At 30.4% G+C, this 27,793-nt stretch overlaps 1 protein-coding gene and 1 long non-coding RNA gene across 2 annotated transcripts; both read right to left on the bottom strand.

The window, feature by feature from the left end:
• Positions 1-5,365: 5,365 nt before the first annotated feature.
• On the bottom strand, positions 5,366-5,910 carry LOC139431591 (uncharacterized). Its single transcript, XR_011641683.1, has 3 exons — positions 5,797-5,910; positions 5,506-5,739; positions 5,366-5,437 (listed from the first exon to the last, which is right to left on the bottom strand). It is a non-coding gene; the product is annotated as an uncharacterized lncRNA (long non-coding RNA).
• Positions 5,911-6,076: 166 nt separating this feature from the next.
• On the bottom strand, positions 6,077-8,399 carry LOC139431633 (uncharacterized). Its single transcript, XM_071199632.1, has 3 exons — positions 8,043-8,399; positions 7,260-7,903; positions 6,077-6,896 (listed from the first exon to the last, which is right to left on the bottom strand). Exons 1-3 carry the CDS (start codon positions 8,397-8,399, stop codon positions 6,077-6,079), a joined length of 1,821 nt encoding a protein of 606 aa, XP_071055733.1.
• Between the last annotated feature and the right edge of the window lie 19,394 nt (positions 8,400-27,793).

The following is a 27,793-nucleotide window of genomic DNA, read 5'->3' as shown; positions in this document are numbered from 1 at the left end:
AAAATTTATTCGAAGTTGAGTTGGATTTATCCGTCAAACGTAAACCGCGCGCAATTTCTCATAGTCGTCTCTGTGTTTTTTTTTCTTTTTTTTTCAGTCTTTGTGAGTTTAAACCAAAGAAAAAATTTATTCGAAGTTGAGTTGGATTTACTCCTTTTACCATATTTATTGTTAATGGAAAACGTCTTACGAGCTGCCAGATGATCTGCTCTTTTTTTAAAAGTAACCAGATCTAGTTCCTTTTCCAATACCAACCTATATTTGTTTTCTCCACAGCCATAGGTTGGTACCCTTCCTTATCCTTTTACATTGGGTTGATGACGTCATGTGGAGCAACCTCTTATCTAGAATCGGCGTTTCTATACTACTGACGATCCATTCATCGATTATCACCAGTCAATCGAAGGTATTTAGTTCAGTTAGGATACGAAGTGTTAAAGTAATGGACATTTTAAAAGTAACCGATAAGATAAAAACAGATCACTCTATCGTAAGTTATGAATTCCATTCGCATCAACCGTTTGGATCGACCACGTTCGATAACAATGACGAAATTAGAATTTCAATTCCGGAAATAGATAATTATACTTTACCGAGCGAGAGTTATCTATACGTCGAGGGTAGCGTTCGTAAGTTAGCCGCGGATGGAAGTATAACAAAAGATGCCAGCGCAACGGGGCAATTGGTTAACAATCCCGTTGCATTTATGTTTAGCGTTATTCGATATCTTATTAACGGAGTACATGTTAATGGTGTGTGGAACGTCGGTATAAGCTCATGCATGAAGGGTTATTTCTCATCTACACAGAACGAGGTGGTGAAATTAGAGAACGCCGGTTGGCACATAAAACCTTGGAAAGATCACGTAGCGGGTGTTTCAAAGGCTTTAGACAAAAATGGAAATTTCGGTCGTTGTTAGGATTCGCAGAAGATTTCAGAAAGATCATGATGAAAGTTCGACAGGAACTTGTGCTAATTCGCGGACACGATGATACTGACGTCATCTTTCAACCGGCAGCTGCTCCGAACGACGAAAAATTGAAATTGATCATTAATAAAATTATATGGAGATTTCCTCACGTGGCGGTTGGATTACGCGAACAGTTGGCATTAACAAAACTATCGGAAAGAAACGTAGACATTCACGTTCCTTTTCGATCGTGGGAAATACACGAGTACCCTCAATTACCTCAAACTACGAAGCAATCTTGGGCCGTCAAAACTGCTCCACAATTGGAAACGCCTAGGTTTATAACAATCGGATTTCAAACAAATCGAAAGGGAATATTTAAGGGAAACATGGCATTATTTGATAATATAAACTTAACGAACGTAACCGTTTTCTTGAACGGAGAACGTTTTCCGTACGATTATTGCGTCTCGTTTCGATGAGATCGTTTGTTATTTGTGCCGTTCAACAAAAGAATTTTAACAATACCGGTAAAAGAATTGCCGGAAAATGAATGCAAATTAGAGGTTGGTGCGCCGATGTGTCCCTATCATAAAAAGAGACCAAGTATGTGCTCCTTGTCGAATGTTTTTTATTTATTTTCATACGTATTCAGAAATCTATAACTATATGTAAACGAATTGAGAAAGGCAGACAAGTAGTAGCGGTAGAGCAGTTCAAGATGGAACGTCTTTGGCGGTTAGTTACCAGATTAGGACTTTCAACTTTTATAATTAATAAAGTGTGGGATATTATGGAAAGATACGAATCTGATTTATCTTTTGCGAATATTAAAAACTACGAATTATGTCATTTACCAATCGATTATTATATCAATAAAGTAAAGCCATTAGATTTGGCGGCGGTTTGGTTTAAATTACCGTTGAAGTATAGAAACGATGAGCGATTACAAAGCAAGCTGCCCTGTTTTGAACATTATAATTTGCCTCATTGGGAAACGCATATTGATGGTCCACCATCGGCAAGAAAGGATTGTTCTTTATGTAAGGTTTAATATATAAACATTGTCAGTTATAGATTGTAAATTATAATAATAATAATAAAAGATTGTAAAAAGTATAAAAAATTGTTTTAATTTGAAAGAAAAAAGCATTTGTATACGTTGAGTTGGGTACTGTTGGGTGGGGTACTGTTGGGTTGTAAAAATTGTTGTAAATTGAAAAGAAAAATCAAGAAAAAGGAAGAGAAGAAGAAGGAAAGAAGAGAAAAAAAGGAAAAAAAGAAGAAAAAAAGAGGAAAAAAAAGAAGAAAAAAAGAAAAAGGAAAAGGATTGTTTATTGAAGCTCCTCCCACGCTCCTCCTCAGGCTCCTCCCAAAAGTGGAGATGGAAGAGTAGGGATGGGAGTGGGGATTCGGAGTTGTAATCTAAAATTCTGATCACTTCCATTTTTTGTTTGATCAGTTCGATCAGTTTTGATAACTTCGTTATCTCGGCGACTTTTTTCTGGTAAGTATAGCCTTCTTTTCCTTTGCATATATTGTTGCTAATCTGTTTTTTTCATTCCTATAGCTCCTTCTATTTTAAATCTTATTTTTTGTTGGTAAGCATAACTTTATTATTCGAACGTTTGTATCCTAATATCTACGATAATTTTTTATCATTCACATCCTATCATTCAGTACCCACTGCAATTAGATTTTAACGTTCTTTTCATCAAGCGATGTAAGTATACATGATTTTTTATTAAAATAAAATAAATTAATGTATGAATCTTTTTTTTATCAAGATGTCTCAAGACGGTTTTAGTCAAATTGATTTAACTGCTCCCGGTTTCGCCAGCAGCCAGGAGCCATTCCTGTTAAACAGTTTTGACATGAACCTGTTGAACATATCGACTGTTGAGAAGGCGCTGGATCCAAACGTGCAGCCTAATGAGCAGCCAATGGATCCTAACGTGGAATCTAATGCGCAGCAAGATCCGTCGCTTCTGAACGTTGCAGGTTCCGCGAATGTCGACGATAAAAATGTGAAACGCCTTTCACTTCGTCGGAATTCGGGGAGCCGTGAACATTGGAAGAAGGCTGCTGGTGTGTGGGAACCGTCAGAAAAGTATAGAGAGGAAAGACAAGAAAGAAGGGAGGCACGTGCTCGGTCGCGACGTAGCCAACGCAAGTATGTGTCAGTTGAACCAGCGACCCCGTCGAAGGTTGAAATGACACAGTCGAAAGTGGTTACCGAGAACGTGTCCGATAAATCCGACGACTCTCTTGCTTTAATGGCGGTATCACAACACTGTAGTACCGTAAACCGGAAGTATCTTAAAGCTATTAAGGCTCCTTTTTCTTCTTCTAAAGCTTCATTGGCTCCCGTTACTAACTCAAATATCCCTAACACCGAAATTCCTTCGTTAAGCCCGAAAGTACACATCTTAAGGGTTGACAATATTCCTGCTAATATTCCTGCTACTTCAGATATTTCCGATGTGTCTGCCAGCCTTTTTTCAAACGCAATGTGTACAGCAGTAGAAATTAATAGTTTGTACCAAAATTTTTATAAAGACCTTCATGCAAAGGTTCTTCAATTGCAGACCTCTTTGAGAGAACTTTCACAGTTTAGAGAAGGGCTGGCGTCGAGCTGTAACAACCGTTTAACAATATCGCTCGACATCACCATAGCATCATTAACCTGTGAAATTAAAAAGGCTGAATCTATTTTATCTAGTTTCACTACTAATAGCGTAAACTTCCCTTCCTAGCTTAAAGATGACTTCCAACAACATGAGTTATAATCACATGATCAGATTATGTAATGTGGAGCGGAAAGTTGCCTCGTTGGAGGTGAAAGTAGAGGCACTGTTTAAATTGGTACGTTATATTTATAATCCTTTTTTCCAAGTCATTAATTTTATCTTTTTAGGTGCAGAGTGTGTCAGAATCGGCTGTGGTGAGGGGCGAAGTGCATGTGCACAACATGCATATTAACCACTGCACCACAGCCGTTAGTTCACCGACTCCGGCAACGACTCTGGCAACGACTCCGGCAACGACTCCGGCACCAGCAGCACCACCGCCTTACGAAGAAACGAACCAATTACATCCAGAAGAGGAGGAGTGGTAACTACTCCTTCTCCTCTTTTTATTAAGTTAATTTTTATGTTAATTTTTAAGTTAATTTTTAAGTTAATTATTAAGTTACATTGATATTATTTTTATATAAATCAATATATTTTATGTCTCTATATAAAGTTACATTTGCTAAATTTTTATTCAGTCTTATCCTGTTAATGTCATAATTCATTTAGTGCGAGAATCATGATCGATAAGAAACTAAAGTGTTTACCGCAACCGCTAACACTGCCAATACTAAATTTTAGTAAAGGTACCACCGAAGAACATTTTACAAGACACAGTAATTTATTTGGTGGAAAATGTAAGCGAGGTTTAATTGTAGGACCCTCTGGTGTCGGAAAAACAAATGCTATGTTATCGCTTTTACTTGCACGTAATGGCTTCCGCTTCCTAAACTTATACTTATGCTCCAATTCGTTATACCAAAATAAGTACGATTTTTTAAGACGTTTAATTGAACCTATAAAAGTAGCGTAAGAATATCCGGTTCTAGACCGGAAGTTAATCCTGCCAATCCTGCGGTGACGTCACGCCTCAATGTATTAGGTATAGGGGGGGGATACCAACTAAAGTTTTGGGGAAAAAAATTAGGTTGGTATTAAAAGTAACTAGAGATCTAGGGATTTTTAGAAAATTAAATAGAAAAATTTAAATACAATGGCGCCACCTATGATTGAGTGCTGTAAGTACTAGATTTAGGAATTTTTTATAAAATTAAACAGAAAAATTTAAATATAATGACGCTAGCTATGATTGAGAATTGAACTGTAAATTAGCGTAACTTGAGCTGAAAAATTAAACATTTCAAATTAACAATAAATTATATTAGCATAATATATAAAAAAACCAATATATAATATAATCTGTGATTAAATTGAAATGACTACATTTAAGAAATAGATGCCGATGGAATTTCATCATTTGAACCAATATTCTTCTTCTTCTTCTTTATAAATTCAATCTTTTGCACAGTACATGTCTTGTTAAGTTCAAGTTCTCCAAGATATACCAAACAGATTTCACGTAGTTCAACAATTTCAGCATCGGAAATCACTTCAGCAATACGTTTAGGTAGAAACACAATAAATCCAGCTTCCAGTTCAACAATTGCCGTAGGCCAAGCTCGGCTTGGAATACGTTTAGCTGCTACAATTGGATACGGTGTATGTAAATGTAAATCACTCACTTTTTTCTTAGGTAAAAATTCACACTGTCCTAAACGATTTAGCTGTTCGATCTTTTCAATAAGCGGTGTATAAACTTCAAGTGAACAGTTTGGAGTGTAAGTTCGGAATAAATAAATTTCGCACCAGGCGGTAGAGATACTGTAACCGCAAAAAAAAATAATGTGGTTAGACGCAATAACATCTCTCTAGATAAACAAATTTCCAATAACAACTGTTGATAAAATTTAAAAAAATAAAATTATCAAAAGGAAAATTCGAGAAACAATAGAAATTACTCACAGTATAAAAAATAAATCGATCCTAAGTGTTCCCAACACATCCCAATGGTTGGTAAACCATGTTCTCCACAATCTCAATATGATTTCGATGGGCAACATCCCGTAAAGCTCAAATACATGAATTCTTTTTTCAGTCTTAAATTCACAAAGAATTGGTTGAAGATTTTAAAATTGGAAACGTATCGTCCTTTAAAATCTCATTTTCATAACGTTTAGGTATATAGACTTTAAAATCCTGCAATTGAATTAAAACAATAAAAAAAAACTCGATGGTGTAAATTAACATACTTACCAATGAGATTTGAACCATAGCTAAAGTGTGATGTAAACAGAAAGTAAAGCGAATAAACAATTAAACCATCGAGAACTTTTCAATAAATTACAATAAATACGAATAAATTAACTTAAAATTAAAGTATGTACTATCGTCATTAATACTATAATGACCCCAAGCGAATGTATTAATTCCATTATTACAAATATATCGCTTGGAGTCATTTGGTGATAGAACCAATTTATTTTGTAATGCTGTAAATATGTTATGATTGAAACTTCTAAATAACGTTTGTTTTTTAAATAAAACCGATTTTGAATTTAAACAATCTAAATAATTTTGAAAAGATATGTTGTTTAACAATAGCTTTCTTAACACCTTTAGATTTCTTTGTAACCCGACCATCAGCGACCCTATTCGCATACACTTTAGACCTCAAACCGATAAATTCAACCATTATGTTTCCGCAATTGTCGTCTTTCATTTTATCCAAAACAGCTTTATTATGTAACGCTATGTCAAACTGATTATCAGAACTGTAGTTCGATGTGTCAAATTTATCTAAATTCAATTTCACGTCTCTATAAACATCATCGGAATCAATTAGTACGGTGAAGCTATCGGTATCCATGTAACATAAGCGAATAGATTCACCGTACTTTGGTTTTAAGAAATCATAATAAAAATTATACATTAACAATTTAGACAATTCTAAAACCGTAAAACCAACATATAGAGGTTTATCGTAAACGACATGGAGACGATCCATTTGAATTGCCGAAAACGTTTCTGTGAATATGCTTATGCTTTTAAAATTTAATTTCGCAATTAAACTTCGAGCTCCTAAACGAGGACGACCGGAGATTTCGCTAGTATGAACATCATCCCAACTGGTCACTAATCTTACATCGACTCGTTTATCTACATTTTCCATGGTTTTACCAAAAACTGCATTATTCATTAACTTGAAAAAATCTTTTTCAAAAGAATTATTAGCGGATTGGCGTAATGCTGTATTCTTATCGATGTAAGATTTCAACCAGGTAGACTGTCTGAACGATAAAACTCTATTAATTTTAGAAACTTTAAGACCGTGAGCAACGGCCTGCTTTAAATTTCTATAATGCACAACATAATTTGTTTTATTAAATAAATTTGGAATCAATCATTTATCGCTTTCACATCTACCGTTAGGTGGTAAAATGTTTTCACATAAAAAAGGTAAATCATTATGCGTATCATGCAAATACTCGGGGTATTCGATATCTACATCTAAAATGTAACCGTAATCTGAAGTATCTGATATATTATTAAAATTAAAATTTAGAATTTGGGTATCATCTAACCGCTTGAAATTGGAAACCGGTAAATATTGCGACATCGCCCATCCATACAAATTATTCGCGTCCCAATACATTAAATGCGATTATGGTAAATTGGGGTTATAATCATCCATATATTTATTATTAGCTTTAGCGTACCGTAGGAAGCATTGAGAAATACCTCCACGGATACCTTTCTTAATAAAATGAACTTGATCTATATCCGTCAACAATTCTAATTTAATTTTGGTGAATTTCAACATGGCATCCCAAAATAGTCCCGGTGCCGTATAACAATGCGCGGGATCTAAATCGTAAGTTTTAAAACAAACTTGCCTGAATTTTTCAAATACATCAGTCAATAAAAGAACATCAGTCTTTAAATACAAGTCGGAATATTGTTTCAAATTTTGACAATTAAATTCTTTCCACACACATTGAGCGTGCGAATATTGCTCATCGCTTATGTCTTCTAAATTTAATTTGTTGTAAAACATGCTTTTAGGTGGTAGTGATGTATCATTTAGTTTGTCGAAAGAGGTTATATAATTGTATGGAAATATACCCTTTTTCGTTAACAATTTAAAATGTTCGGGGTGTGGAAAGAATTTACGTATATTGATAAAGTCATTTATTTCGAGGTTGCCGGCTAAAGTGTCTAATGAAGATACCATAAATCTAAACGAATCAACAAATCTTAATTTCAAAAAAATATTTTCAACAATTTTATCTTCATTGATTAATTTATCGACAAACACTCTTTTACTGAAACCGATATATTTTTCTTTATTGTTAAATAAATGCTTTAATAAATAAATGACAATCGTAACCGCTAAAATTATGAAAGAATATTGGAATAGAATTTGGAAGTTTGAAATTTAGATTACAATTTGTATGGGCAGGTCCCCGGTATTTACCGCTAATATGACAATGATCACGTACCTTAATCTGGTCAGATGTGAAAGGATTTTGACAAATATAACAATTTTCAGCTGAATCGAAATTGCGTTGCTCATCGGTTCTTAAAGGTATCATTGGTTTTACGGTTTTCAAGTATTTATTATAAATAAATTTAACATCATCGATTAATTTAGTGATAAAAACGTGAGATGTATCAAGTCCTGTATACGTTTCAAATTTATTAAAACTGCTATCAATCGTGGAAACGATATAATAAGCGAAACTGTAGGGTTGATGCATCTCAACTTTTTCGGTAAAAGATTTAGATGAATTGGGCTCACAAAAATCGATGGGTTGTAGAGTCGATTCGAAGTCTGCATATATAACAAACGGCACCATCTGTGTGAATTTATAGTTGATAAATGATAAAATATTTTCGGGAGTGTGTAAGCCAAAATAATTAGGTTTTGATTTTAAATTTATCGTGGGAACAATTGTCTTTATATGATTACAATCGTGATTCTGATGTGTAATTAATTTTTCAGCAGATGAAAATCGGGTTAAACATCCATCACAAAGGTGTATAGAATGCTCATGGTGTGAAAACTGACGTGATATAAGCCTGGATAGGTTCTTAATTAATACAAAATGACCTTTCCCGCCGGTTTCATATAAATAAAGTAAATTTATATGAATTATTTAACTTTTCCACTTTAACAATGTCTTTTAAAATAACGGGGAATCTAATACCTTGTAAATTAAGTGTTTCACTATAGTGAGGGTAGCTTGAAGTCCGGTCTTGACTATGATTTGCGGGATAAAGAGCTGCCATCAAACACCACGCTAGACATGCATCATCTTCATAGTTCTTAATATTGATGCATGCCTTTTTCTTTTCGATATCATGAGGTAAACGAATATATGATGACCCGGGTATGGGTTCAAATTTATTGATATTTAGGAGCAGGTGAGATATGGAGTGGAAAGCCCACCCCGACCCACGCTCCTGAAACTCTTCGTTTTCAGTTAGAATATCCCGAGTCATCTCATCATAAACCTCATTCAACACAGTGGTGGCAGTAATAATTCTAAATTTTGTATTAAAATTTTTCTCCGACATAATAATTTCCTCATTCCCGTCATCATCATCAAATCCGGACTTAATATAATTTGCTAATAACGCAATCTGAGCTTTTACCGAACCATTCCTATTGAGATGTTGTTCAATCAGTCGATTAACTGTTTCACAACATTTCAATAGATATGACGGTATATCATCATCAGGTTGAGCTCCATCAATTCTATAGCAAACTACCCTATTTTTATAGCAAGACTTAAATTTTTTAACATTATCATCGATTATTTCAACATGCTCAGTTCTAAGATGGCATTCAAGCGAAATAAGTGATGGTAGTAAATCGCCACAAACTTGACATATCCTTCCCTCGTTTTCGATCATGGACTCTGGACGTGCTGAATATCGATGACGTTTATTACCTAGTGGTGGTGATGTTGATGGTGTTGGTGTTGGAACTTCCATCTCTAAATTTGATCAATGTTTGATGGTTGATGGTAATGGTGGTGGTGGTGCTTGACGTTTCATAGATAACCCATGAGATCGTTTCAGATGTACGTTCAAGATATCTCGTCTTGAAAATTTTTCTCCACACACGGTACAATCGAAATTAGTTTGGCCATGTTTACCTCGCATATGCCTGTCAAGATTATGTTTCGCCGTAAAAGACACTTGACAGAACTCACAAATAAACATGTTTAGAGTTTTTTCTTTTCACTTTCGGAAATAAAAAGGTTTTATAAAAGTAACAAATGCTATTTACTTTTCGGTAACGAGAACATCCTTTATATATCCATTGTCTTTAAATAATAAACAAGTTGGAGATAATTGCGGTGAAAAAAAACAGATAACAGTTGGTCGAGATGATTAATTCTACTTCAAAAACAAAAAACCACAAATGTATAAACAAGTGGAAAATTTTTTATTTAAAATTAATTTACATAGGAACCTAAATAAGTTTGTTGTTACATAGATTTAATCACATTTGATACATAACATTTAATTTTCCGCTGGAATTGGGATATTTGATGAAATTATTGTGGACAATATATATTTGAGTTAATCAATTATAGGGACAAGATATATCTAATAAAGATAGTTTCTTTTTCGAACTACTCAAAACCTCTTTTAAATATTCATTGTAACGGATAATTATATCCCCAACAAAGAAATTTAATAAGCCATCATGCGTTTTATATACACCACTGAAGTTGTTTGAAATTCCCGGAAAGACTTCATCTGCAGACATTATAGTCTTTTTTCTTCTGTAAAGTACTCATCTACCTGGATGATATAATGTTTATCGAAAAAGATATATGTCAAACCGTAATTATTGGCAACCACACCTCTAATTTTACTTGCATCAGTTAAACCTAATTCAGTTTCAGAAAATCTATATTTATACCTTACAGTTAAACTCTTAATTTCAATTATATATATATTTCATTTTTGATAATAAATGTGAATAGGCCATTTGAATCTACTGACACTACATACTTATAGTCGCTATTGTCTAAATCCCCTCTCAAGGGCTGTATCCAATCTAAAATATTTACAGGTTCAGATTGAATCGGTTTTTTAGTCTTTAGATCAATTAACCAAACCCACTGCTTAAAGAAAACATAGACTATTTTATTGTAAATTAAAAATGCTGAAAACTTTCCATCCACATCACATATGGGAGACGTTTACATTTGAGACTGATGTTGACCTTATTGTTGATGTTGACCTTATTGTTGTTGTTATCCCAATTACCACATCGGGGTTTTGACAGTAGCTTTAATGTATCCTTATCAGCTTCCCCTGTTATAGGGAGATTATAGTAATTTTGAAAGGGGGATAGACCTTCAGCTAACATATCCTGATGATTTAAATTTAAATTGGGTCGAATGTTGGGGATGAATGAAAGAAAGTCGAAGAGTTTACAAAATATATTCAATTTTTGAATGGTTTAAGTAATTTTGTAATATCAATGCGTTGTTTTGAGAACATACGGCTGGGGACCCGTTATGACACCAACATGCATCTAACGAAACATTGAATTTAATCTCTTCGGCTACATTACATTTTTCTAGTGATAGGTCGATAATATTTAAATTCCTACAACATCGATTTGGATGGCATGGGCGTTTTTCCAAAAAATGTGCCTTCTGGTTCCCCTTCACATAGATCATATCATAGTTTGAGATGGTATCATCCAGCAGCTTCAAACTCATACCTTGACTGATCCAGCCATCGTTAAAATCCAATCGATGATGATGTTCTAAATATCTACAAGACTTCTGGTCCTTTTCACTCAGCGCTCGGAATGGTTTGCTTGACTGAAGATGTAGATGTAACGTGTGGGATGTGTCTAAATCTATGAGAGTGACTTCTCTGGCTTCAAATTCTGAATCGACTAGAACACCTTGAATATCTACAACTGCCGTACGTCTGAATGTCATGATGGTAACTAATGTGTGTGCATAGCATGGACGTCATATATGTATAGTCAGTGGTAGTTGTTCCATTGTTATATGTAGTTTTTCCACGGTTAACCACATTTTATCATTGTGGATGTCCTGTTTGTCTATAACGTCCTGCACCTGCACAGTTGTTTTTCTCTGTGGCTGACCACATTTTTTTATCAATGTGGATATCCTATTAGTTTATGATTACCGACACCTCACCACTCAATGGTTTATATATATACATGGTGTCTCGAATTTGTTTTTTCTAAAGGGGTTGTTACTGGTATATATTGCTCTTGAAGCAAATGTTCAGATGTATGGTTCCTTGTTTTAATGGGGTTTGTTCCAACCATATCCTCCACAGTCCGTAGAGCATCCCCAGTAACTATAAGAATTCCATCCGGCAACTATATAATTTGATCAGAAACCAATCAGTTTTACCCATCCAACCGCTTTTCAGTTCGAAAAAGTATCGGTGCCGATAAAAGTGGTTGGTCAGATAAAACAGATCGGTTAAAACCGGCCTGTTAAAATTTATCTATTAAAACAGTTTATATAACAACCTGTGACAATCCTTAACGTCCCCAGTAACTATAAGAATTCCATCCGTCAACGGCATAATTTGATCAGAAACCAACCTGTTTTACCCATCCATCCGCTTTTCAGTTCAAAAAAGTATCGGTGCCGATAAAAGCGGTTGGTCAGATAAAACAGAAGGCTCTATGAATACTTTAGTCTTTACGGGAATCATAAATGGTTACATCTTTTGAATGATGTAGCTAAAATTTATAACGCTTCAAAGCATAGGACTACAAAGCTAGCTCCTAATTTAATAAATTCTAAATCTATTGAAAATCAGCTTCTCAGTACAGTCTACAATTTCGTAAAAATTGCTGGTAAATGAAAGTTTAAAGTTGGTGCCAAACATGCTACACCGGCTGCTCATCCCGATATTTCATTGGTATTTCTGACAAAGATTGCAAAGCCTACTAAGATTTTTTCATTACAAATTTATTTTAACTTTCGATTAACTACTCTACAGTTAAACAGTTAGTGTTTGCTTAATTAATTTTTTTCTCACAAATTATTAAGTTTTAATATCAGAGGGGTAAAAAAGTTTTAGAAGTTTTTTGATATTTTCATTTATCTAAATCAAAATTTTCCAATGTATTTAACATCTTCATAAAAAAAGTCTAGACATAAATTGAACGGGGGTGGTTACGTTTAGTAATTTAGAAGGGTAGGTTGAAAGTACAAATAGGGTCAAAACGTGCCCTATTATGAGTTAAACATATTCCCCAAATTTCATTTTCCTAGCGTTTATGGTTTTTGAGAATAAAAAATTAAACCAATTTTCCGCCATTTTGTTGTAGGAGGGTTGTAGCTCCTTAGGGGAGCCGAAGTCGCCCATGGTTCATATATTAAAGTACCCTTAAAATTCACTAAAGGATCACCCCTTGAAGTTTGTAGAAGTCATAGAAAATAATTCAGTGCCACAATTGCAATGACAATTACCATGTCGTTTGACATGGCCATATTGGCGGTATGAAACAGTAGTAAGGAATCAACCGAAAAATTACAAGCTGCTATTAAATCATTCATTTTATAATATTCATCTTCAATATTATTACAATATCGTATCATTATTCTTAGTTATACAGCCGATATAATTTAAAACAATTTCGTGTTATGTTTGTTTTACAAATTCAACAGTTTTGATTTTATTTTATTTTTTAATTACTACACATTGCTATAATCGTTTCCAGTACATATTTGCTGATGTACTGTTCATCAGATTATTTTGATTAAAATTGTATATGTTTCATTTTATCCAATTAAGGCGAGCTCACTTGCAAACGGAGGATTATGTCAACCGGATACTGATAATTACATTGCTGTCATCATTTCCTGCACAGATTTTCCGAAGAAACTGATCATCACATTGCTGCGTCTCGGCCACAAGTAGCATCGGCCGAGGTCACCCGACATTAACCCCTTGCCTACTACACCAACGAAATAATTGACTATTATAGTCTGGATGAGTATTAACTAACTGTGTAATGTGGATTCTATTAACAAAATAAAAAATTGCTTTACTTTTCGCTAAGTACGTTAAAATTGGTTGTTTAATTTATTCTTCCTATAATAAAAATTGGTAATAAACATTTAAACATGTACCATAATTTTGTGATGAAAATGTTTAAAAGTTTCTTTTCTTCAAAACTGTTAATATCCAATTAAAGAAAACGTACACTTTCTTGCATTCCTTAAAAATAGCAATATTTATTATCACCAAATATATCAAAACAAAAATGTTTACATTTGCAGCCGCTGCGTGCGAGAATTCGCGAACTACAGGAATCTCCACTTTAATCTCATTCTGAGACATACATAGTAAAATACAATTTAAATTATACACAGTATCCGCCACACCACCAGCCTATTCAAAACAAGAAAATCTTTTTATAAAATTATACAGGATTTACAGAAATTGAAAGTCAAGCTTGACGTTGAGTTTCGGGACATACAACTGTAGTGAGTTGCTGTCCGATTGTATGATTATGAAAGAAGGCCTCAAAGTTAATTGCAATTACGAAAAAACAAGCTAGATCTTTTCTCTAAAAGCAGTTGTATTAATTAAATTAGACAAATTAAATAGAGATTCAAACCAGAACAAATTCAGTGATCCCCACAGATAAACAAATTGCAACAAAATTTTTTGTAGGAATTAGAAAAGGGGTGCAAAGAGTATTTGCGAATTGGTACATTCTGAAATCATTAACATCTCTTCGTCGATATATTAAAATAAATTTTCAGATAAGAATACCTAAATATTTCATGGTGATACATAACAACAAGTTTTAATTTTCTTAAATTTCTTTTCTTATTTCTTGTTAATTTTATACCATCTATTATTTCGATAAGATGTTGTAAACGTGCAACCAATAATTCCACTGAATAAGTACACAATATTCGTATGCCGAGGATAACATGAATAATAGTACTGATTGTATACATATAACATTATTAATGTTATTTGCCAGTGTTTTAATTGAAATGGGAAGTAATATTCAAACATTAAACAACGTTTAGTATTTTTAAATTTAACGCAATTCGCCTCAAAGCAAATAGAGTACGTAATTAGGTACGCCATAACAAGTGCTTTGTAATGCAACGTTTTAAACATCTTCTTAACGTTTGTATCAATGACTTTGATTCTTTGCGGAACACCAAATTAGCTCAAATCGCTCAATAAATCGGTTGTTTGGATTAAATGACGTCGACTCCACAATAATTGAACATTGAGACATAGGAATAATATTACCATCGAAGTTAACTCCACGTGAAATAACAGTTTTTCAAAATTCGTCTTATAATCTAAAATCATAAAGAGAACAATTATAAGAAATATCTCGAGTAATTTTATGCAACACTCACTTGCAATAATTTCTATTATAAACGGGTAAATTACCCAAATTACGTTTATAACAATCAAAATTGTTGGTGCAAGACCGCGAAGTCCATGCGCGGAGGGCCAAAACTGATATTTTCGGAAATACGTTTCTACAACGTAAAAACCGAGCGTTTTCGACATCTTAACCATAACTACTGAAGTAATCAAATCAAACAGGACGCAAAATGGAAGAAGAAGTCGGAAGTGGATTAAATAAATAAAATCAAAATTGAAAAGTATTTTTCAAAAAATCGCAATAAAACGGGATTTCAATAAATCATTAAAAACCTAACGACGACGACGGCTACGTAAAACACGAGCATCATCTATGCTAAATTTCTGGAAATAAAGGAAGAATGTTGTACCACCAGACATCTCATTAGAGAAGGGATAAGCATGTATTATAAAAACATCTCGGCGCCGTTTTAAGTTATGTTGCTTTTTGTCCGTCACATTGTCATTGTCGTTTGAATAAAAAATTAATACATTAGTTTAAAGTTTCTTTCTAAAAACTTTGGTTTTATTGAAAGAACCTTAACTGGCGCAGCCAGTGGTATTATTTCGTCTCAACAGTGCTCGAAACTAATCGAAGAAAATTGGGACTGGTGAATTTTACTTCTTAGTGACGCGAACCTACACAAGTGAAAGTGATCTGTAACGAAAGCTAACCCAAGGGTCCAGACCTTAAATTGGCACGACTCAACCACAAGGGAGAAGCCGTTCTGCTTGTACCCGTACATCCTGAAGTGTACTCAAAGAGGTACACAACATCCCGGGGAGAGTATCAACTAGTATCAGAGCCAACACCGAAAAGGATACGAAACGAAGCAACAATTGCAAGAGAGAAGAAAGAAAATTTTAGAGTAAGTTGTTTTAAGATTATTTTTAAGTGATTTTGTAAAGGTTTGGAAAGTTCTCTGTCGTCCAGATGTTCGACACAGAGACCCCCTGCCAGTGTTTTACCGTGGGTTGGAAAACACGATACTAGAGACCTGCCTGGAAATGGTCAGGGAATCCTACCCGTCTCCCATATCGCGTTGTTGGCGGTGTAGGGTCTGTCTGCTGGGGTCCTGGATCATTCCGCGTAGCCTCTGGGCGTTGTGGATCCTCCTGGCGTTGTTCCTCTCCGGACAGGATGTAGGCTGGTTTCAAGCAGTCGATTGAAACGGTAATTTGTTTCCCTTTCTTCTCCAGGGTGAACGTCCTGTCGTTCCGGTTGGTGACGGGATATGGGCCCTCGTATGGGACTTCCAACGACGCGTGGTGTTCTCCACCCAAGCGAATCCAAACATGTGTATAGGTGGATAGGTCTCTGAAGACGAAGATCCTTTTACTTCCGTGCCTGGTTCCGTGGATCGATTGAAGCTGTTGAAAGTGCTTTTTCAATTCTTGGCTGAAGTTCGTCGCACCTTCCTCGTTCCCGCACGATTCTGTGGGGGCTGACGCATGTCGGCTCGCTAACAACCAAAACAGTGCCGGGCCCACCTCCTACAATCCGCCCTAATCGACGGAAACACGTAACATTGAGTTACGAGCTTGACCGTGGCGTTAATTCCGAGGTGTGACAATTGATGTAGGGAATTGAACGCTGCATGTCTGAATTCGCGGGTGACGAAAGGTCGGGCATTAGGCGTAGATATGTCGCAGTACACATTTTCGCTGGTTCCTGGGATTGTTATCTTCTTTAAGTTGAAAACAGAATCTGATTCCAGGAATTGAGATAGCTCATCGTCGTTTGTTTGAGCCCGTGCTAATGCCTCGAAATCCAACGCGGGTGACAACTCTTCCACTGGCGATAATGAGTGCGGCCAGCACATTATCTTTTCTCGCCCTCTGTAGAGACGATTGGTGCTTTCCCTTTTAGGTTCCCCTTTAACAAATCGTTCAGGGGCGATTGTAGTTCGGCCGCTCTCGGTACTGCCTGCCTCGAGAAGTTGAATGCTCCTATGAATCCCTCCACAGGCGACGCTGAATCCCTGGAAATTTACTTGCGGTTTCCCGGAAACGCGCTTCGCAGGAGAACGTATTCCTTTAAGCGTTGGAAAATCTGCTTCGGGTGTTCCAGGTGCTCTTCTTCCGAGGCCGAGGCGATGAGGATATCGTCGATATACTCGTAGGCGAAATCCAGACCTCGTAGAACTTCGTCCATTTGTCTCTGGCAGATTTGTGCCGCGTTACGAAGACCAAAGGACATGAACGTGAATTTTGGGATATCTTCCTGGGCGACCGGAATTTGGTTGTAGGCACGCACCAGGTCTATGGTGGTGAAGATTTTCTTCCCATGTAGGAAATGCGAGAAGTCTTGCATGTGAGGTATCGGATAATTGTCTGGCACCGTTCTCGCGTTTAATGCGCAGTAATCTCCGCATAGCCTCCAAAGGTCGCCTTTCTTGGGGACCATGTGCAGGGGCGATGACCAACTACTTTTGGATGGACGGATTATCTTCATCTACAGCATGGTCTCGAACTCCCTTTTGGCAGCCTCGTACCTTTGGGGGTTTAGTTGTCGAAATCGATATGGTGTTCCACTCCGTGTTTCGGGTTAACCCCCTGCGGAACTCCAGAAGGTCTCATTATTTTGGGATATTCGGCGAGGAGATTGTGAAAAATAAATCCGCCCGCCAAAACCCGTCTACGACTTTCAGCGATGTTACGCTGTCCACCAGCCGTCGGTTGCACACATCGGCGACAATGAAACGCCACGTGAAATCGCGGCGAAGTCCTAGGTCGAGAGTAAGGGTCTCGTATCCATAGGTCGCGATCACCGAATCGTTTGCCGCGTAAAGGTTAAAGGATGAATAATAACGATAAACCTGTTGAATATCGTTTTGCAATTTTCCAAAATTCTCATAATCTTTCACATTCTGGTATTAAAACAACACAAAATTTAATTAACTCTCGATTTTATTGACCAAAAGTTTAGACATTTATACATGGACAAAATGTTGCATTAAATGTCAACAATCAAAAATTCATAAACATACAAAATCTCCACTTAATAAATTTGCTATTCCTTCTGGACGTTTTGAACATATCCACATTGACTTTGTAGGCCCCCTTATACCTTCGCTTGGTTATTCTTTTTTTCTTGCAGTTATTGACCGTTTTACAAGGTGGCCAGAAGTTTATCCTCTCAAAAATACATACGTCAAGTTCTACTGTTGCGACTGCTCTGCTGGCGCATTACTTTTCAAGGTTTGGTATATCACACACGATTACGCACGATCAGAGCAGACTATCTTTTATATTTTTAATATGTAAGTTGATTCTAATGATTTTTAATATGTAAGTTGATTCTAATGATTCTTAATATGTAAGTTGATTCTAATGATTCTTAACATGTAAGTTGATTCCAATGATTTTTAATGTCTAAGCTGATTCTAATGACTTCTATTATCAAAGTTGATTCAAATGATTTTTAATATCTAAGTTGATTCTAATGATTTTTAATATCTAGGTTGATTCTCAAGATTTTTAATACGTAAGTTGATTCTAATGATTTGTAATATCTAAATTGATTCTAATGATTTTAATATCTAAGTTGATTCTAATGATTTTTAATATCTATGTTGATTCTATTGATTTTTAATGTCTAAGTTGATTCTAATGACTTCTATTATCTAAGTTGATTAAAATGATTTTTAATATCTAAGTTGATTCTAATGATTTTTAATGTCTAAGTTGATTCTAATGACTTCTATTATCTAAGTTGATTCAAATGATTTTTAATATCTAAGTTGATTCTAATGATTTTTAATATCTAAGTTAATTCTAATGTTTTTTAATATGTAAGTTGATTCTAATGATTTTTAATATCTAAGTTGATTCTAATGATTCTTAATATGTAAGTTGATTCTAATGATTTTTAGTATCTAAGTTGATTCCAATGATTTTTAATGTCTAAGTTGATTCTAATGACTTCTATTATCTAAGTTGATTCAAATGATTTTTAATATCTAGGTTGATTCTCAAGATTTTTAACATGTAAGTTGATTCTAATGATTTTTAATATGTAAGTTGATTCTAATGATTTTTAATATCTGAATTGATTCTAATGATTTTTAATATGTAAGTTGATTTTAATGATTTTTAATATCTAAGTTGATTCTATTGATTTTTAATGTCTAAGTTGATTCTAATGACTTCTATTATCTAAGTTGATTCTAATGATTTTTAATATCTAAATTGATTCTAATGATTTTTAATATCTAAGTTGATTCTAATGATACTTAATATGTAAGTTGATTCTAATGATTTTTAGTATCTATGTTGATTCCAATGATTTTTAATATCTATGTTGATTCTATTGATTTTTAATGTCTAAGTTGATTCAAATGATTTTTAATGTCTAAGTTGATTCTAATGACTTCTATTATCTAAGTTGATTCTAATGATTTTTAATATCTAGGTTGACTATCAAGATTTTAAATATGTAAGTTGATTCTAATGATTTTTAATATGTAAGTTGATTCTAATGACTTCTATTATCAAAGTTGATTCAAATGATTTTTAATATCTAAGTTGATTCTAATGATTTTTAATATCTAGGTTGATTCTCAAGATTTTTAATACGTAAGTTGATTCTAATGATTTGTAATATCTAAATTGATTCTAATGATTTTAATATCTAAGTTGATTCTAATGATTTTTAATATCTATGTTGATTCTATTGATTTTTAATGTCTAAGTTGATTCTAATGACTTCTATTATCTAAGTTGATTAAAATGATTTTTAATATCTAAGTTGATTCTAATGATTTTTAATGTCTAAGTTGATTCTAATGACTTCTATTATCTAAGTTGATTCAAATGATTTTTAATATCTAAGTTGATTCTAATGATTTTTAATATCTAAGTTAATTCTAATGTTTTTTAATATGTAAGTTGATTATAATGATTTTTAATATCTAAGTTGATTCTAATGATTCTTAATATGTAAGTTGATTCTAATGATTTTTAATATCTGAATTGATTCTAATGATTTTTAATATGTAAGTTGATTTTAATGATTTTTAATATCTAAGTTGATTCGATTGATTTTTAATGTCTAAGTTGATTCTAATGACTTCTATTATCTAAGTTGATTCAAATGATTTTTAATATCTAAGTTGATTCTAATGATTTTTAATATCTAAGTTAATTCTAATGTTTTTTAATATGTAAGTTGATTCTAATGATTTTTAATATCTAAGTTGATTCTAATGATTCTTAATATGTAAGTTGATTCTAATGATTTTTAATATCTGAATTGATTCTAATGATTTTTAATATGTAAGTTGATTTTAATGATTTTTAATATCTAAGTTGATTCTATTGATTTTTAATGTCTAAGTTGATTCTAATGACTTCTATTATCTAAGTTGATTCAAATGATTTTTAATGTCTAAGTTGATTCTAATGACTTCTATTATCTAAGTTGATTCTAATGATTTTTAATATCTAAATTGATTCTAATGATTTTTAATATCTAAGTTGATTCTAATGATACTTAATATGTAAGTTGATTCTAATGATTTTTAGTATCTATGTTGATTCCAATGATTTTTAATATCTATGTTGATTCTATTGATTTTTAATGTCTAAGTTGATTCAAATGATTTTTAATGTCTAAGTTGATTCTAATGACTTCTATTATCTAAGTTGATTCTAATGATTTTTAATATCTAGGTTGACTATCAAGATTTTAAATATGTAAGTTGATTCTAATGATTTTTAATATGTAAGTTGATTCTAATGATTTTTAATATCTAAATTGATTCTAATGATTTTTAATATGTAAGTTGATTTTAGTGATTTTTAATATCTAAGTTGATTCTATTGACTTCTATTATTTAAGTTGATTCAAATGATTTTTAATATCTAAGTTGATTCTAATGATTTTTAATTTGTATGTTGATTCTAATGATTTTTAATATCTAAGTTGATTCTAATGATTCTTAATATGTAAGTTGATTCTAATGATTTTTAGTATCTAAGTTGATTCCAATGATTTTTAATGTCTAAGTTGATTCTAATGACTTCTATTATCTAAGTTGATTCTAATGATTTTTAATATCCAGGTTGATTCTCAAGATTTTTAATATGTAAGTTGATTCTAATGTTTTTTAATATGCAAGTTGATTCTAATGATTTTTAATATCTAAGTTGATTCTAATGATTCTTAATATGTAAGTTGATTCTAATGATTTTTAATATCTAAGTTGATTCTAATGATTCTTAATATGTAAGTTGATTCTAATGATTTTTAGTATCTAAGTTGATTCCAATGATTTTTAATGTCTAAGTTGATTCTAATGACTTCTATTATCTAAGTTGATTCTAATGATTTTTAATATCTAAATTGATTCTAATGATTTTTAATAAGTAAGTTGATTTTAATATCTAGGTTGATTCTAATGATTTTAATATCTAGGTTGATTCTAATGATTTTTAGTATCTAAATTGATTCAAATGATTTTTAATATCTAAGTTGATTCTAATGATATTTAATAGCTAGGTTGATTCTCAAGATTTTTAATATGTAAGTTGATTCTAATGATTTTTAATATCTAAATTGATTCTAATGATTTTTAATATCTAAGTTGATTCTAATGATTGTTAATAAGTAAGTTGATTTTAATGATTTTTAATATCTAAGTTGATTCTAATGATTTTTAATATCTAAATTGATACTAATGATTTTTAATATCTAAGTTAATTCCAATGATTTTTAATATGTATGTATGTTGGTTCTAATGATTTTTAGTATCTAAATTGATTCAAATGATTTTTAATATCTAAGTTGATTCAAATGATTTTTAATATCTAGGTTGATTCTCAAGATTTTTAATATGTAAGTTGATTCTAATGATTTTTAATATCTAAGTTGATTCTAATGATTCTTAATATGTAAGTTGATTCTAATGATTTTTAGTATCTAAGTTGATTCCAATGATTTTTAATGTCTAAGTTGATTCTAATGACTTCTATTATCTAAGTTGATTCAAATGATTTTTAATATCTAGGTTGATTCTCAAGATTTTTAACATGTAAGTTGATTCTAATGATTTTTAATATGTAAGTTGATTCTAATGATTTTTAATATCTGAATTGATTCTAATGATTTTTAATATGTAAGTTGATTTTAATGATTTTTAATATCTAAATTGATTCTATTGATTTTTAATGTCTAAATTGATTCTAATGACTTCTATTATCTAAGTTGATTCAAATGATTTTTAATGTCTAAGTTGATTCTAATGACTTCTATTATCTAAGTTGATTCTAATGATTTTTAATATCTAAATTGATTCTAATGATTTTTAATATCTAAGTTGATTCTAATGATACTTAATATGTAAGTTGATTCTAATGATTTTTAGTATCTATGTTGATTCCAATGATTTTTAATATCTATGTTGATTCTATTGATTTTTAATGTCTAAGTTGATTCAAATGATTTTTAATGTCTAAGTTGATTCTAATGACTTCTATTATCTAAGTTGATTCTAATGATTTTTAATATCTAGGTTGACTATCAAGATTTTAAATATGTAAGTTGATTCTAATGATTTTTAATATGTAAGTTGATTCTAATGACTTCTATTATCAAAGTTGATTCAAATGATTTTTAATATCTAAGTTGATTCTAATGATTTTTAATATCTAGGTTGATTCTCAAGATTTTTAATACGTAAGTTGATTCTAATGATTTGTAATATCTAAATTGATTCTAATGATTTTAATATCTAAGTTGATTCTAATGATTTTTAATATCTAAGTTAATTCTAATGTTTTTTAATATGTAAGTTGATTCTAATGATTTTTAATATCTAAGTTGATTCTAATGATTCTTAATATGTAAGTTGATTCTAATGATTTTTAGTATCTAAGTTGATTCCAATGATTTTTAATGTCTAAGTTGATTCTAATGACTTCTATTATCTAAGTTGATTCAAATGATTTTTAATATCTAGGTTGATTCTCAAGATTTTTAACATGTAAGTTGATTCTAATGATTTTTAATATGTAAGTTGATTCTAATGATTTTTAATATCTGAATTGATTCTAATGATTTTTAATATGTAAGTTGATTTTAATGATTTTTAATATCTAAGTTGATTCTATTGATTTTTAATGTCTAAGTTGATTCTAATGACTTCTATTATCTAAGTTGATTCAAATGATTTTTAATGTCTAAGTTGATTCTAATGACTTCTATTATCTAAGTTGATTCTAATGATTTTTAATATCTAAATTGATTCTAATGATTTTTAATATCTAAGTTGATTCTAATGATACTTAATATGTAAGTTGATTCTAATGATTTTTAGTATCTATGTTGATTCCAATGATTTTTAATATCTATGTTGATTCTATTGATTTTTAATGTCTAAGTTGATTCAAATGATTTTTAATGTCTAAGTTGATTCTAATGACTTCTATTATCTAAGTTGATTCTAATGATTTTTAATATCTAGGTTGACTATCAAGATTTTAAATATGTAAGTTGATTCTAATGATTTTTAATATGTAAGTTGATTCTAATGACTTCTATTATCAAAGTTGATTCAAATGATTTTTAATATCTAGGTTGATTCTCAAGATTTTTAATACGTAAGTTGATTCTAATGATTTGTAATATCTAAATTGATTCTAATGATTTTAATATCTAAGTTGATTCTAATGATTTTTAATATCTATGTTGATTCTATTGATTTTTAATGTCTAAGTTGATTCTAATGACTTCTATTATCTAAGTTGATTAAAATGATTTTTAATATCTAAGTTGATTCTAATGATTTTTAATGTCTAAGTTGATTCTAATGACTTCTATTATCTAAGTTGATTCAAATGATTTTTAATATCTAAGTTGATTCTAATGATTTTTAATATCTAAGTTAATTCTAATGTTTTTTAATATGTAAGTTGATTCTAATGATTTTTAATATCTAAGTTGATTCTAATGATTCTTAATATGTAAGTTGATTCTAATGATTTTTAGTATCTAAGTTGATTCCAATGATTTTTAATGTCTAAGTTGATTCTAATGACTTCTATTATCTAAGTTGATTCAAATGATTTTTAATATCTAGGTTGATTCTCAAGATTTTTAATATATAAGTTGATTCTAATGATTTTTAATATCTAAATTGATTCTAATGATTTTTAATATCTAAGTTGATTCTAATGATACTTAATATGTAAGTTGATTCTAATGATTTTTAGTATCTATGTTGATTCCAATGATTTTTAATGTCTAAGTTGATTCTAATGACTTCTATTATCTAAGTTGATTCTAATGATTTTTAATGTCTAAGTTGATTGTAACGATTTTTAATATGTAAGTTTATTCTAATGATTTTTAACATCTGAGTTGATTGTAATGATTTTTAGTATCGAAGTTGATTCTAATGATTGTTAATAAGTAAGTTGATTCTAATGATTTTTAATATCTTTGTTGATTGTAATGATTTTTAATATGTATGTTGATTCCAATGATTTTTAATATGTATGTATGTTGATTCTAAAGATTTTTAATATCTATGTTGATTCTAATGATTTTTAATATCTAAATTGATACTAATGATTTTTAATATCTAAGTTGATTTCAATGATTTTTAATATATATGTTGATTCTATTGATTTTTAATGTCTAAGTTGATTCCAATGATTTTTAATATCTATGTTGATTCTATTGATTTTTAATGTCTAAGTTGATTCAAATGATTTTTAATGTCTAAGTTGATTCTAATGACTTCTATTATCTAAGTTGATTCTAATGATTTTTAATATCTAGGTTGACTATCAAGATTTTAAATATGTAAGTTGATTCTAATGATTTTTAATATGTAAGTTGATTCTAATGACTTCTATTATCAAAGTTGATTCAAATGATTTTTAATATCTAAGTTGATTCTAATGATTTTTAATATCTAGGTTGATTCTCAAGATTTTTAATACGTAAGTTGATTCTAATGATTTGTAATATCTAAATTGATTCTAATGATTTTAATATCTAAGTTGATTCTAATGATTTTTAATATCTAAGTTAATTCTAATGTTTTTTAATATGTAAGTTGATTCTAATGATTTTTAATATCTAAGTTGATTCTAATGATTCTTAATATGTAAGTTGATTCTAATGATTTTTAGTATCTAAGTTGATTCCAATGATTTTTAATGTCTAAGTTGATTCTAATGACTTCTATTATCTAAGTTGATTCAAATGATTTTTAATATCTAGGTTGATTCTCAAGATTTTTAACATGTAAGTTGATTCTAATGATTTTTAATATGTAAGTTGATTCTAATGATTTTTAATATCTGAATTGATTCTAATGATTTTTAATATGTAAGTTGATTTTAATGATTTTTAATATCTAAGTTGATTCTATTGATTTTTAATGTCTAAGTTGATTCTAATGACTTCTATTATCTAAGTTGATTCAAATGATTTTTAATGTCTAAGTTGATTCTAATGACTTCTATTATCTAAGTTGATTCTAATGATTTTTAATATCTAAATTGATTCTAATGATTTTTAATATCTAAGTTGATTCTAATGATACTTAATATGTAAGTTGATTCTAATGATTTTTAGTATCTATGTTGATTCCAATGATTTTTAATATCTATGTTGATTCTATTGATTTTTAATGTCTAAGTTGATTCAAATGATTTTTAATGTCTAAGTTGATTCTAATGACTTCTATTATCTAAGTTGATTCTAATGATTTTTAATATCTAGGTTGACTATCAAGATTTTAAATATGTAAGTTGATTCTAATGATTTTTAATATGTAAGTTGATTCTAATGACTTCTATTATCAAAGTTGATTCAAATGATTTTTAATATCTAGGTTGATTCTCAAGATTTTTAATACGTAAGTTGATTCTAATGATTTGTAATATCTAAATTGATTCTAATGATTTTAATATCTAAGTTGATTCTAATGATTTTTAATATCTATGTTGATTCTATTGATTTTTAATGTCTAAGTTGATTCTAATGACTTCTATTATCTAAGTTGATTAAAATGATTTTTAATATCTAAGTTGATTCTAATGATTTTTAATGTCTAAGTTGATTCTAATGACTTCTATTATCTAAGTTGATTCAAATGATTTTTAATATCTAAGTTGATTCTAATGATTTTTAATATCTAAGTTAATTCTAATGTTTTTTAATATGTAAGTTGATTCTAATGATTTTTAATATCTAAGTTGATTCTAATGATTCTTAATATGTAAGTTGATTCTAATGATTTTTAGTATCTAAGTTGATTCCAATGATTTTTAATGTCTAAGTTGATTCTAATGACTTCTATTATCTAAGTTGATTCAAATGATTTTTAATATCTAGGTTGATTCTCAAGATTTTTAACATGTAAGTTGATTCTAATGATTTTTAATATGTAAGTTGATTCTAATGATTTTTAATATCTGAATTGATTCTAATGATTTTTAATATGTAAGTTGATTTTAATGATTTTTAATATCTAAGTTGATTCTATTGATTTTTAATGTCTAAGTTGATTCTAATGACTTCTATTATCTAAGTTGATTCAAATGATTTTTAATGTCTAAGTTGATTCTAATGACTTCTATTATCTAAGTTGATTCTAATGATTTTTAATATCTAAATTGATTCTAATGATTTTTAATATCTAAGTTGATTCTAATGATACTTAATATGTAAGTTGATTCTAATGATTTTTAGTATCTATGTTGATTCCAATGATTTTTAATATCTATGTTGATTCTATTGATTTTTAATGTCTAAGTTGATTCAAATGATTTTTAATGTCTAAGTTGATTCTAATGACTTCTATTATCTAAGTTGATTCTAATGATTTTTAATATCTAGGTTGACTATCAAGATTTTAAATATGTAAGTTGATTCTAATGATTTTTAATATGTAAGTTGATTCTAATGATTTTTAATATCTAAATTGATTCTAATGATTTTTAATATGTAAGTTGATTTTAGTGATTTTTAATATCTAAGTTGATTCTATTGACTTCTATTATTTAAGTTGATTCAAATGATTTTTAATATCTAAGTTGATTCTAATGATTTTTAATTTGTATGTTGATTCTAATGATTTTTAATATCTAAGTTGATTCTAATGATTCTTAATATGTAAGTTGATTCTAATGATTTTTAGTATCTAAGTTGATTCCAATGATTTTTAATGTCTAAGTTGATTCTAATGACTTCTATTATCTAAGTTGATTCTAATGATTTTTAATATCCAGGTTGATTCTCAAGATTTTTAATATGTAAGTTGATTCTAATGTTTTTTAATATGCAAGTTGATTCTAATGATTTTTAATATCTAAGTTGATTCTAATGATTCTTAATATGTAAGTTGATTCTAATGATTTTTAATATCTAAATTGATTCTAATGATTTTTAATATGTAAGTTGATTTTAGTGATTTTTAATATCTAAGTTGATTCTATTGACTTCTATTATTTAAGTTGATTCAAATGATTTTTAATATCTAAGTTGATTCTAATGATTTTTAATTTGTATGTTGATTCTAATGATTTTTAATATCTAAGTTGATTCTAATGATTCTTAATATGTAAGTTGATTCTAATGATTTTTAGTATCTAAGTTGATTCCAATGATTTTTAATGTCTAAGTTGATTCTAATGACTTCTATTATCTAAGTTGATTCTAATGATTTTTAATATCCAGGTTGATTCTCAAGATTTTTAATATGTAAGTTGATTCTAATGTTTTTTAATATGCAAGTTGATTCTAATGATTTTTAATATCTAAGTTGATTCTAATGATTCTTAATATGTAAGTTGATTCTAATGA

The sequence above is a fragment of the Onthophagus taurus genome, chromosome 10, assembly GCF_036711975.1.
Source record: "Onthophagus taurus isolate NC chromosome 10, IU_Otau_3.0, whole genome shotgun sequence".
Taxonomy (NCBI): Eukaryota; Metazoa; Arthropoda; class Insecta; order Coleoptera; family Scarabaeidae; genus Onthophagus; species Onthophagus taurus.
This window is presented reverse-complemented; position numbering and strand designations above follow the sequence as displayed.

Excerpts from the sequence above, each read along its gene's own strand:
- LOC139431633 (XM_071199632.1), bottom strand. The coding sequence starts at position 8,399 with ATGGTGCCGTTTGTTATATATGCAGACTTCGAATCGACTCTACAACCC. Across the intron at positions 7,904-8,042 it reads TCACATCTGACCAGATTAAG|CATTTATTTAACAATAAAGA; the intron begins GTACGTGATCAT and ends TATTTATTAAAG. Across the intron at positions 6,897-7,259 it reads ATTTCTCAATGCTTCCTACG|AAATTTAAAGCAGGCCGTTG; the intron begins GTACGCTAAAGC and ends TGTGCATTATAG.